Source organism: Nerophis ophidion, linkage group LG04 (assembly GCF_033978795.1).
Source record: "Nerophis ophidion isolate RoL-2023_Sa linkage group LG04, RoL_Noph_v1.0, whole genome shotgun sequence".
Classification (NCBI taxonomy): domain Eukaryota; kingdom Metazoa; phylum Chordata; class Actinopteri; order Syngnathiformes; family Syngnathidae; genus Nerophis; species Nerophis ophidion.
This window is the reverse complement of record NC_084614.1, coordinates 41,326,818-41,340,633: the sequence shown is the minus strand read 5'-3', so window position 1 is coordinate 41,340,633 and position 13,816 is coordinate 41,326,818. Positions and strand designations below refer to the sequence as shown.

The 13,816-nt window shown below is 39.7% G+C and overlaps 1 protein-coding gene across 1 annotated transcript in view; it reads right to left on the bottom strand.

The window, feature by feature from the left end:
- exoc3l2a (exocyst complex component 3-like 2a) overlaps positions 1-13,816 on the bottom strand; it is a 64,256-nt gene extending 50,440 nt beyond the window's left edge. The window contains exons 1-2 of the mRNA XM_061898071.1: positions 13,626-13,816; positions 5,407-5,970 (exon numbers count right to left, since the gene is read on the bottom strand). Of these exons, the coding sequence (XP_061754055.1) occupies positions 5,407-5,942 (536 nt within the window). The 5' untranslated portion in view covers positions 5,943-5,970; positions 13,626-13,816. The remainder of the gene's footprint in view (positions 1-5,406; positions 5,971-13,625) is intronic.

Here is a 13,816-nt window from a genome sequence, read left to right as displayed (position 1 = left end):
CCCTGTGATGAGGTAGCGACTTGTCCAAGGGGTACCCCGCCTTCCGCCCGATTGTATCTGAAATAGGCTCCAGCGCCCCCCGCAACTTCCAAAGGGAATAAGCGGTAGAGAATGGATGGATGTATGTTTTATAAAAAAAAAAAAACTCTGTAAATCAAAATTGTTTAACATGTTATACAATTATTTCGTACTTCCATATATCCATTATTGCGTTGAAATCTGGGGTAATAATTATAAATCAAACATCAACTCTATGTTCTTACCACAAAAGAAAGTAATTATAATTGGAAATTATGCAGATTATTATGCTCATACCAATTTTCAATTTCATTAAATTAAAAACATTAAAACTGTGCCATCTTGTTGACTTCAACCCTGCTATTTTGATGTATAAAGCTCATAACCGAATGCTGCCCCAGTGTCTCCAGGACAGGTTCAAATCCAGAGAGAGTCCATATGACCTAAGACAGGGGTCGGCAACCTGCTGCTCCGGAGCCTCATGCGGCTCTTTGACCACTCTGATGTGGCTCAGCTACATACTTGCCGGCCCCCCCAATTTTTCCGGGAGGTTTCCGGATTTCATTGTCGGGGTTAACATTCTCTGATTTTCACCCAAACAACAATGTTGAGGGCGTGTCGTGATGCCTTTAACGTCCTCTAAAACATGTCATCACGCCCTCTTTTACATCATGCTATTTGTGTGCCGGCAAGACACATGTAGTAAGCAGCCTCTGTTAATACACGTAATTGACTGCAAGGCATACAGCCATACAGGTTACACTGAGGGTTGTAATATAAAAAACTTTAACACTTACTAATATGCGCCACACTGTGAACCCACACCAAACAAGAATGACAAACACATTTCGGGAGAACATCCGCACTGAAACACAACACAAACACAACAGAACAAATACCCAGAATCCATGCATGCCTGACTCTTCCGGGCTACATTATACACCCCCGCTACCACCAAACCCCGCCCCCTCAACCCCGCCCACTTCAACAGACGCACGGAGGGGGGGTGGGGGGGGGGGGGGTTGGTGATAGCGGGGGTGTATAATGTAGCCATGAAGAGTTAGGTATGCATAGGATTTGGGGTATTTGTTCTGTTGTGTTTATGTTGCGTTACGGTGCGGATGTTCCCCCGAAATGTGTTTGTCATTCTTGTTTGGTGTGGGTTCAGAGTGTGGTGCATATTAGTAAGAGTGTTAAAGTTGTTTTAACGGGCACCCTCAGTGTGACCTGTATGGCTGTTGAACAACTATGCCTTGCAGTCACTTACGTGTTTCTGCAGAAGCCACAGAAAACATGTGACTGGGCTTGCAAGCTCTTTGTACATGTTGTCGAGGGCGCTTAAGGCGGTGCTATCATGGCACGTCCTTACTATCTATGTTTGGGTAAAAATCAGCAGATGTTCGACAGAATGGTTGCTCTGAAATTCGTGAGTCTACCGGAAAAATTGGGAGGGTTGGCAAGTATGATGCTGTCAAGCGGCATTCATATAAAACTTGCAGGCAACACTAACATTAAGGTGCGGGTCGCGTGTTTGAGACCCCTGGTGTTTACATACAGTAGCACAAAACAAAACAAAACTCTGTATGCAGTGTTATTTCATTATAAATTTCAAAAGAGTTTTGTAGCTTCCATCGTTTTCTTTATTTAGTGAAACGGGTCTAAATGGCTCTTTGAGTGGTAAAGGTTGCCGACTCCTGACGTAATAGGTTCTTCCGTCTTTTAGAAAGCAAACGTGAGAACTATTTTAAAAAGTAGATGTGTGTCCGTCAAAGGGTTAATCTGTAGAACAGCCTGGATCCATCCATCCATTTTCTACTGCTTGTCCCTTTCGGGGTCGCGGGGGGCGCTGGAGCCTACCTCAGCTACAATCGGGCGGAAGGCGGTGTACACCCTGGACAAGTCGCTTCCTCATTACAGGGCCAACACAGATAGACAGACAACATTCACACTCACATTGACACAGTGTTCACATTAAAACAATACCTGATCCATAGGCGTGACAGTATTTATTTGGACAGTTGTTATGCTTTGTACAAAATGTATTCGTAATATGTTGTGTAAAGGAAATTTCATAGTTCTATGAAGCTCAAGATCAGAGCCTGATGTCTTCCGGTTTTACTCCATCTTGGATTTGAGTTTGTTTGAGTTTGTTATCAGGGTTAACTTCAAGCGTCAAGCTTCAGCTTACACCCCTTTGGGCTGTAAAATTGTCAATTTATGAATTTATGGATGCAAAATTGTTTTTGTTGTTTTGTTGGCCTCTGACTGAACAAATATTAATAAAATAAAAGAATAAACTAAACTAGAGGAAAATAATCTGAGTATTTGCGGGAAAGCAAATGCACAAATGTACATGTTTCATTTGTGATAAATGTATTCCTAATTGAAAATAACTAAATTTTACACTTTTACACTTTTTTGGTCTCCATCCCACAAATGTTTTTCTAACAATTGAACAAAAGGACATTTGTTAGTTGAAGATCCTTAAGAGTAGACAGTGAAATGTATATGGGTGTATTGTGCAGATAGCCAGATAGCGATATTTTACTCACGTGTTTGGTTAAGAAATAATGTAAGAACAGGTGAAATGGAAATTTGAGTCATTAGAACTCAGGGTTGTCCTGATACCAATATTTTGGTACCGGTAGCAAAACGTATTTCGATACTTTTCCATAAGTTTCTAAATGAAGGAGACCACAAAAAAGGCATTATTGGCTTTGTTTTAACAGAAAATCTTACGGCCCATTACACATATGTTTCTTATTGCAATCAAAGAACAGTTTCGTCCTTAAATAAAATAGTGAACACACTAGACAACTTGTCTTTTTTTAGTAAGCAAAAATAGGCTCCTAATATGGCTGCTGACGGAAGCCATAAGATGTTAAGTCATTTCTTTGTCATTTTGTCAGAATTATGAGGGACAAGCTGTAGAAATGCATCATTAATCTACTTGTTAATTTACTGTTAATATCTGATCATTTTCTGTTTTAACATGTTCCATCAACACTTCTGTTAAAATGTAATAAACATGCTTTACATAATTTTTAGATGACACCACAAACTTGTGTATCGATTCGATAATAAGTAGTTACAGGATCATACATTGGTCATATTTAAAGTCCTCATGTGTCCAGGGACGTATTTCCTGAGTTTATAAACATATTATAAATTAAAGAAAAGGAAAAGAGATATTGACGTAACATTTGTAGCGTCGTCTAGATACGTGCTTGTACCTAGTATCATTACAGTGGATGTCAGGTGTAAATCCACCCATAGCATTTGTTAGCGGTGAGCTATTGTATCCTCCTACGGTGTGTAGTGAAGCCTGTTTAGCTATTCCTCGTCCTGCAGGGATGATACCTGCAAGAAACGTACTTTATTTGTCGCCATTGAGGCAATAATTAGTTTTTTAGAAGTAGCTAAAACATCTATGGCTAGCTAGCAAGCCATGTTGTAAAGCACCTCTTGTAGAGCAGCGCTTCAGTGTTATAGCTTCACTTTTATCGTTAGTTTTCAAGCCAAAATGCGTCCATTCTCCCTTTTCTGTCGACACACAGTGTCTGCATTTAAGTACTTCCTGATTGTGCGCTGCCGAACATGCTCCTCTGCTCTTAAAACCAGCAATCCCACGACGTGACAACAGCGCTCCGTCATGCCCCCAAATAGAGGCGGTATAGTACCGTTTATGATTTACTAGTATTGCGGTACTTTACTCGTACTGGTATACTGTACAACCCTATTAAATGCCTACTGAAGTGAGATTTTCTTATTTAAACGGGGATAGCAGGTCCATTCTATGTGTCATACTTGATCATTTCGCGATATTGCCATATTTTTGCTGAAAAGATTTAGTAGAGAAATCCACGATAAAGTTCGCAACTTTTGGTGCTGATAAAAAAGCCTTGCCTTTACCGGAAGTCGCAGACGATGACGTCATAAGGGTGAGGGCTCCTCACATCCTCTCATTGTTTATAATGGGAGCCTCCAGCAGCAAGAGCTATTCGGACCGAGAAAACGACAATTTCCCCATTAATTTGAGCGAGGATGAAAGATTTGTGGATGATGATATTGATAGCGAAGGACGACAAAAATAAATAAATAAATAAATAAAGTTTTTTTTAAAAAGGCGATTGCATTGGGACAGATTCAGATGTTATTAGACACATGTACTAGGATAATTCTGGGAAATCCCTTATCTTTCTAATGTGTTGCTAGTGTTTTAGTGAGATTAAATAGTACCTGATAGTCGGAGGGGTATGTCCACGGGTGTCTTGAGGCCAGTGTCTGAGGGAAGTCACGGCAGATACAAGGACGGCGCAAACTCCACAGATCTCCGGTAAGAGGCGACTTTTTAACACAATTTTCTCACCGAAACCTGCCGGTTGACAAGTGGTCGGGATTCATGTTCGCTTGACCGCTTTGATCCATAGTAAAGCTTCACCTTTGGGAATTTTAAACAAGGAATCACCGTGTGTTTGAGTGGCTAAAGGCTAAAGCTTCCCAACGCCATCTTTCTACTTTGACTTCTCCAATATTAATTGAACAAATTGCAAAAGATTCAGTAACACGGATGTCCAAAATACTGTTTAATTACGCGATGAAAAGAGACAGATAGTGCTGCGCTAATATTCCCTGACAGTCCGTTACGTCACACACACGCGTCATCATTCAGCTACGTTTTCAACAAGAAACTTTGCGGGAAATTTAAAATTGCAATTTAGTAAACTAAACCGGCCGTATTGGCATGTTTTGCAATGTTATAAACTATCAGACTGCGTGGTGGGTAGTAGTGGGTTTCAGTAGGCCTTTAAAGCTATTAAGTTGCTTTAAAAAAAGCTTTCATGACAAACAAAGAAGTGTTTGGAAATGACCTAGCTTACCTGACACACAACTCGAGGCACGGTCACATGACAAAGATGCAGGTAGGACACATTTAAAGCGTTGCTGAGCCGTACATTAAATGGTAAATGGGTTGTACTTGTATAGCGCTTTTCTACCTTCAAAGTACTCAAAGCGCTTTGACACTACTTCCACATTTACCCATTCACACACACATTTACACACTGATGGAGGGAGCTGCAATGCAAGGCGCTAACCAGCACCCATCAGGAGCAAGGGTGAAGTGTCTTGCTCAGGACACAACGGACGTGACGAGGTTGGTGGGGATTGAACCAGGGACCCTCAGGTTGCGCACGGCCACTCTTCCACCGCGCCACGCCGTCCATTAAAAGTAAAGGTTTTCCATCATAGTTATTTTGGATAGTTGTATACAAATTGTATGTTTTGGTCTTAGTTTTTATCAAACAGAGTTTGAGTGCATTGTCTTATCCAATACCAGATAACAGCACAGCAAAAACAATGTTGGTTATGATTCCCACTTTTCCTCACCGTAACAGAGTCATAATTCCTTCTGAGCTCCTGCGTAGTCCTTTTCTTTTGTCCCTCTCTGTCGGGAGCGTGTTTGAGTCTCCAGGGCTATAGTGGGGAGAGTTGTTCCCCCACACGCTCCTGCCGGATTTGCGGAGCCCCTTTCCCAGTTTCCCAAGGGTCTTTAGTGGTGACACGCCACAAATCCTCTCAAGGGTTCCCCGGAGTGGTTTTCCTTTGTGGTTTACCGCACTGTGTCTTTCAGCGTTCAGCTCGTTTTCCTCCTCTTCTCCATCACAGGCCGACCTGACCTGCAGGCTACCTCTGACCTCCCCCATGATGAGGCCCGCGCCACCTTCGCCCCTCTCGTCTTCATCCAGGTCCACGTCCTCAAAGGGGTTGAGGTTCTTGTTCAGATCCTTGAGCTCGTTCAGCTCCTTCAGATTATTCAAGTCTTTGAGGTCCAAGTCAAGCCGTGGGAGAATCAGCTCACCGTTGGCTCTGGGGAACTCATGGCAGCTCTTGGACCTTCCCGGGAGCTTCTTCAGAATGGGCATGGTTGCACTTGCGATTGGACCTGATGGGCTGTAAATACAATCAGCAAAGCGTCAGTCAGTTTTTGTACGGGCAAATATTGAACATAATTAACTCATCCAGAGGTTCATTAAGTTAAGCTCAAGACGATGACACGTTTGTTACTGGATACTTTCTAATGCTCTTCTGCCATGGAGACTTTGTATGTGTAAGTAATATGCCAATATTGTTATTTGATACTTGTTTACATTGACAAATGTGCTGTTTTATACTGCAATATTGTTCAATTAGGGACCCTTATTACATATGTCTAGCTTGTGTGCTAGTTTATGCTATAAGTTCCGTAATTGTTAGCTCCTCGCAACCCAACTGCTACCATGCTTACCTTTTGTAAATGACCTGACTAAAATACAAGCAAAGACCAACCTTGTGTACTTATTGGAGAACATTTAGATCAGGCCTGGGTAATTAATTTGACTTGGGGGCCAAATTTAGAGAAAAAAAGAGTCTGGGGGCCGGTATATCTTATTTTTAGGAACACTAACACAAAACCTCACAATAATGTCTGATTGAATGCTAAAAACATTATGACAGACCGCCTTAAAAAACAGAATATAATTTACGTTTTTTACACCCACAATGTACATGAAAATAAAGAATGTGGGGTTTACAATATTAACTGTGAACGATAAAACTCTGAATACTTACAACACATGAACGTCACACCCCCTCTCGATCGACATCTTTTACAATCAAGCAAAACGCAACAAAAATACAACAAACACAGCAAAATATGAACGCAAAGGGTAAAAAAAGACACCTACAATTTGATACATCTGATATATCACTAAACTTTAGAACTTTGTTGTAAAAATCTCATTCCTGGTCTGTCCCTGACACCCGCGTTTCAGGCTGGCCGCTCTGGAAACACTCTGTGGGAACGTTCCCCACCCACCTGCTTGGTGCCTCGTCTGAGCTGCTGTGACTTAGATTACCATAGTAACTAACTAGATTACTATAGTAACTAATATATCATGCAAAAGCACAGATTCCAACCATTGAAATACTTTGCATAGTTGAAGACTTACGGTCTTCCCTGCACATCATAAAGGCAGCTACGGTTTCCATCTTAAAGATTAAAAAAATTATTTGGGAATGCCGGGCGGGCCAGATTGAAAAGCTTAACAGGCCGCATGTGGCCCCCGGGCCTTAATTCTCCCAGGACTGATTTAGATTTTAATTGGCTATCCAGATTTGCACAAGTTAACACGCTGCAGGACTGCTTGTATTGTGGAGTATTTTAGATGCAGCCAATTTTTTTTCCCCTTTGCCTCAGTCTGGACCCGCTCTCCAGGGCCCAGGCTTAGACCGATTGTTTTTATTATATTTTATTTTATTTTAATGTTTTATTTTTTTCTCCCATTCCCCCCACTTGTTTACCTGTATCTCACCTTTTTTGTAAGGGGCGCTGGAAGCCGGCAGACCCGTCAGCAATCCTGTTCTGTCCCCCTGTAATGTTTGTCTGATCTTGAATGGGATTGTGCTAAAAATTAAAATTTGCCTGAAGGAACTCTCCTGAAGGAATAAATAAAGTACTATCTAATCTATCTAATCTAATTGTTTTTTTTTGCTGATATCAGACCAATATCGGATCGGGACACCCCTTTAAAATATATTAACTATGAACAATTTACACTAAAACAACATATACAGTATAGATTCTCTGGGTTATGTTCCTAGGGCAAAGTGAAAACCGCACCTATAAAAAGCCCTAAAAATGCCTTTTTTATGTTTTTCTTTTTGTTGTTGGTATATGGGCGATATCTGATCTCAACAACGAATCAGAACACCCTTAATTCCAATAATAGCAACACAATATGTAGTGTACAGAAAAGTGGTGATAGCAGCACAGCACACAGCATGCCACATAGTAGAGGTAGTTGTGACCCCAAGACGCTAAGACAGAAGGAGGCGTGCAGGTAAGATATATTAAATGTCCAAAAATACCTAGATAGAGAGCGTCAGGGAAGTGCAGAAAAAGTATAGGGAAAGCTACGCAAATGCAAAGCATGATAAGTAAAGCAACAACATACAAGCAATGACCCAGCACTGCATGCAAGGAATCTTGGCAGATAAAGAAGCTTGATTGGCAATCAGTGACAGGTATGGGAGACAGTGCTCAGGCCAGAGGAGTGGTCGAGCCACACAGGAAGTGGAACTAAAATAAGAGCGCTGCAAAGGAAACAAACACATATATAATGAAACAAGGCGATGTCAGACAGGTCATAACAGTAAACATGTAACATGAAACATTAACTCTGTGATTATATCTGATTTAAAAAAAATAATCGTTTGACAGCAATACTTATATTTGATACAACAGTACCCTCGTTTTAGACTCAACATTTCACAAAAATTGTGCCTCGTTTTTGGTATACCGTCTTGGCTACAGGGGCCAAATATTGTGCAGAAGCAACTAGTATCTTTTTATTGTTTGTCTGCGAAATATGACACCATGAGGCCAAAGAAAGTTACGAGTGCCAGCACATTAGTGAAGAAAGTGAGTGACACAACTGAATTCGGGGAAGTCTGTGTAGCTTTCTCTTCCTCCCTCTTTGCCATCTTTGCCAACAAAAGTCTTCAATAGATTTATAATTGATGTTCAATGTTCATTAATCAATTTCATTTGCTGTTAACCTTCTTCTTGTGTTAGCTTTCTGTTACCATCTCTTTTAACAGGTCGGTTTTGATCCATGTCTTAAATGAGCTGTATAATACACTAAAAATAAATATCATCCATTTAGTTTCTCATCTCTTGGTTACCTTGTTAGGCTTCCTTATCCATGAAAATATTGGTTTTGATATTTTTGGTATGGACCATGGGCCTTTTTTTTGCCAGTATACCCCTCAATTTCAATTTAAAAAAAATGGTAAAATGAACTATAAAAGAATCATATAAATAAATAAAAGGTTGCTGTGTTACTGGACTATTAAGGGGTATTAGAACACATATGTTAAATAGATGTGTTTTATTTATTTTTTTAATTTTAATAATTTTGAGACTGAATTGACCTCACATGTCTGGACAAACCGTCTTTGTTTGTGTTTGTACTGATAACAAGGTAAAATTAGACTCCCCTAAAGCTCACATGATTGGGAGAGGAGCTGGCTGTCAGTGTGTTCAGTTTTGGCTCTAATTATTGCTTGATAATCTTATTTTTATAACTGGGTCAAAACCGACCCTAACAACACCAAGGTCATAATTTCAACCAAAGCATTTTATAATTTAGTGAACAACAAAAAAAATGTTTTGTTTTGTTGAAATAGAGGTTCCTGACAAAGTCAAAAAGCCTTGATGCAAAACAATAAATGTATGTGGTTCTTTTATGCATTTAAAAACTAAAACGGGTCGGTGCCAACCCTAACACAAGACGAAGGTTAAATGGTTCTGGGTATGATTATGGTAAATACATTTTTGTAAAGTTAGTATTACTAATTATAAATTGAATATTTTCATAGCCAGAGCATAACAAAATTAAAAAACAAACCTTCTAAATACTCTTTTTAACATTATGAGACCCCTCTACACATAAAGTAACACCCACATAGTCACTTTTTCGACTGAGTGGGTTCCCTCCTGGTACTCTGTCGTCCTCCCAGCTCCAAAGACATGCAACTGGGGATAGGTTGATAAATTGGCCCTAGTGTGTGAATGTGAGTGTGAATGTTGTCTATCTGTGTTGGCCCTGTGATGAGGTGGTGACTTGTCCAGGGTGTACACCACCTTCCGCCCGAGTGCAGCTGGGACAGGCTCCAGTCCTGCGCAACCCCGAAAGGGACAAGAAAACAGATGGATGGATGAACTAAAATTTTTATTTAATTGTGTGCTGTTATTTTGGAGGAAAAACAACACCTTTAACATCAATCAGCAATTGCTTCTCCCTCGATGCCCAGCAGGGATAAAATCCAGAATGTCTGGCCCATATGCCACCATTGCACTGACACTGCGGGCCCTTGGGGGGACAATGTTGAGGAAAATTTCCTATTGCTTCATATCCTTAACAATGATGGAGCAAATAGGGGCGAGGAATAACATATAAGTGACATTTTGCAAGCGCCTCCTCACATAAAATGGAGCCCTCACTGATTGCGTGGTCCTCTGCAACGCACATAATCTGCCGCCCTGAGATCGGTAGGTTGTGAGTTCAAACTTTGGCCGAGTCATACCAAAGACTATAAAAATGGGACCCAATACCTTTCTACTTGGCACTCAGCAGCAAAGGGTTGGAATTGGGGCTTAAATCACCAAAAATGATTGCCGGGCGCGGCCACGGCTGCTGCTCACTGCTCCCCTAAATGTAGACTCGTCAGACCACAGAACACTTTTCCACTTTGCATCAGTCCATCTTAGAGATCTCGGGCCCGGAGAAGCCGGCGGCATTTCTGGATGTTGTTGATAAATGGCTTTAGCTTTGCATAGTAGAGCTTTAACTTGCACTTACACCATTCATATATTCATCCACCATCAGTGTGTGAATGTGTGTGTGAATGGGGGAATGTGGAAATACTGTCAAAGCGCTTTGGGCTCCTTAAAAAGGGGTAGAAAAGCGCAATACAAGTACAACCATTTACCATTCATTTACCATTTACAGATGTAGCGACAAAATGCATTTAGTGACAGTGGTTTTCTGAAGTGTTCCTGAGCCCTTGTGGTGATATCCTTTAGAGATTGATGTCGGTTTTTGATACAGTGCCGTCTGAGGGATCGAAGGTCACGGTCATTCAATGTTGGTGAATGACCGTGATTTGCAAATCATTGTATTGCGTTTATATTTACATCTAACACAATTTCCCAACTCATATGGAAACGGGGTTTGTACGTGGTTCACACTACAAACGATCAAATGTACAATGTAGTATGTTATGTATATAAACCAGTGAAGTTGGCACGTTGTGTAAATGGTAAACAAAAACAGAATATAATGATTTGCGAATCCTTTTCAACTTATATTCAGTTGAATTGACTGCAAAGACAAGATATTTAATGTTCGAACTAAGAATCCACATTTTTTTTTTGCACATAATCCTTAATGTAGAAGTTAAGGCCAGCAACACATTGCAAAAAAGTTGACACAGGCATTTTTACCACTGTGCTACATAGCCTTTCCTTTTAACAACATTCAGTAAACGTTCGAGAACTGAGGAGACCAGTTTTTGAAGCTTTTCAGGTGGAATTATTTCCCATTCTTGCTTGATGTACAGTTTAAGTTGCTCAACAGTCCGGGGTCTCCGTTGTCGTATTTTACGCTCCATAATGCGCCACACATTTTTAATGGGAGACAGGTCTGGACTACACTCTTTTACTACGAAGCCACGCTGTTGTAACACGTGCAGAATGTGCCTTGGCATTGTCTTGCTGAAATAAGCAGGGGCGTCCATGATAACGTTGCTTGGATGACAACATATGTTGCTCCAAAACCTGTATGTACTTTTCAGCATTAATGGTGCCTTCACAGATGTGTAAGTTACCCATGCCTCGGGCACTAATACACCCCCATACCATCACAGATGCAGGCCTTGGAACTTTGCGCCTATGACAATTCGGATGATTGTTTTCCTCTTTCGTCCGGAGAAAACAACATCCACAGTTTCCAAAAACTATTTGAAATGTGGTCTCGTCAGACCACAGAACACTTTTCCACTTTGCATCAGTCCATTTTAGATGAGCTCTGGCCCACAAAAGCCGGCAGCGTTTAACTACAGATGTAGCGACAAACTGTAATTACTGACAGTGTTTTTCTGAAGTGTTCCTGAACCCATGTGGTGATACCCTTTACACGCTGATGTCGGTTTTTGATGCAGTACCGCCTGAGGAATCAAAGGTCCGTAATATCAATACTTACGTGGAGTGATTGCTCCAAATCCTCAGAACCTTTTGATGATATTATGGACCATAGATGGTGAAATACGTACATTTTTTGCAGTAGCTCGTTCAGAAATGTTGTTCTTAAACTGTTCGACAATTTGCTCACGCATTTTTTCACAAAGTGGTGACCCTCGCCCCATCCTTGTTTGTTGAAAACTGAGCATTTCATGGAAGCTGCTTTTATACCCAATCACGGCACCCACCTGTTCCCAATTAGCCTGTTCACCTGTGGAATGTTCCACATAAGTGTTTGATGAGCATTCCTTAACTTTCTCAGTTTTTTTTACCACTTGAGCCAGCTTTTCTTAAACATATTGCAGGCATCAAATTCCAAATGAGCTAATATTTGCAACAAATAAAGTTTTCCAGTTCGATCGTTAAGTATGTTGTTTTTGCAGTCTATTCAATCGAATATAAGTTGAAAAGGATTTGCAAATCATTGTATTCTGTTTTTATTTACGATTTACACAACGGTTTGGGTTTTGTATATATATATTTTTTTTTACTGGGAAACTCAAAGCACAATCTTCACTTGTGACCATAACCCAATGTCTCATACATTATGATTGTTTGTTGTGCGAATCATGTACAGTATTATAGATGACAAAAAAATATATATATTTTAAGGATTGGACTCAGTTGAAAGATTACTTGGATTAATGGGAAATGCACAGATACAGGAGCTGCATAAATTTTAATGGGGAGTACATTTTGCCAGGCTTATACACCATGGCTATAAACTAACGGGGCCGAGTCTGGCCCGGGAATGAGTTCAGTAAAAAAAATTCAGAAAAGACTAACATTTTTGCAGCAGATTCCTACAAACACCTGAGTGTTATCAGAGATTATTTTTGATAAGCTTTTTTGTAGTAGGTCCTTAAAAACAGAAGCGCACTCCTGTTGTATATGAACAGAAATTAAACAAAAAAGCATTTGCAATCAAACACTTTTCATTTTAAAAATAAAAGAGAAATTTAAAAAAAAGAAAAAAAAGGAAAGAAGAAAAAATACAGTATATATACATACATAGATTATACATATATATATACAAACATAGTCGCCACTTCATTGCAGTATATATACATATATATATATATATATATATATATATATATACACACACACATTTACCTACTGTATATACAAATATGTCATTTGTTATACATTTTATATTTTTATTATATATATATATATATATATTATGTCATATGTATGTATACATTTATTAATTTTTTGATAAGATGCTATTCTCAGTATTTGTGTTATTGCTTTTTCTTTAACAAATTTCCCTTTTATAATCACAGAGAGAAAATCACAACAATTTATTGCAGTTTTCACTTTCCTTTGCAATTTTTTTGCAACAAACACCTAAAAAAATACCCCTGCACTTTCCATTGCAATTCTTTGGAACAACTTCTGCAAATACAACCGTCTCTAAAAGACCCCGCGGTAATCTGGAGGGACTAATGAATTACTGCTCAAAAATGTTTGATTTAAGATGAAAACAAAGCACTATTTTGTTACATTTGTTAAAATCCTGTGGTTTTAAGAAACAAATCTATACAATCACCAGGGGACGTAATGTAAATGAAAAAATAGGCCTTAAAACTCTTTAAAATCCTGGAGAGACTAAGATGTGTAAAGTTCAACCCTCAAGTAATTTCTTACATACACACTACATATTCAATATATCTTTTTGAGATCGCACCTGTTTTGACACCTGACAACCAGTCAGCGTGAAAGCAAATAAACCAGAAGCTGATTTAAACAGGTGGCTTACCTGTAAAGAAAATCCTTGTTGCAGTTTTTCAATGCAGTGTCATCCTGGAGTGTGCAGGCTGTGCAAGAAAGTGTGTGTGACTGAAGAGTGTGTCGGAAAGTGTTTATGGACTCCAGAGAGCAATGTGGCTGTTGGAGCGCTATTGTGGTGGAAGGTGATACGTTTTCCTGAGGAAAGGCCTGTCCTGTTCC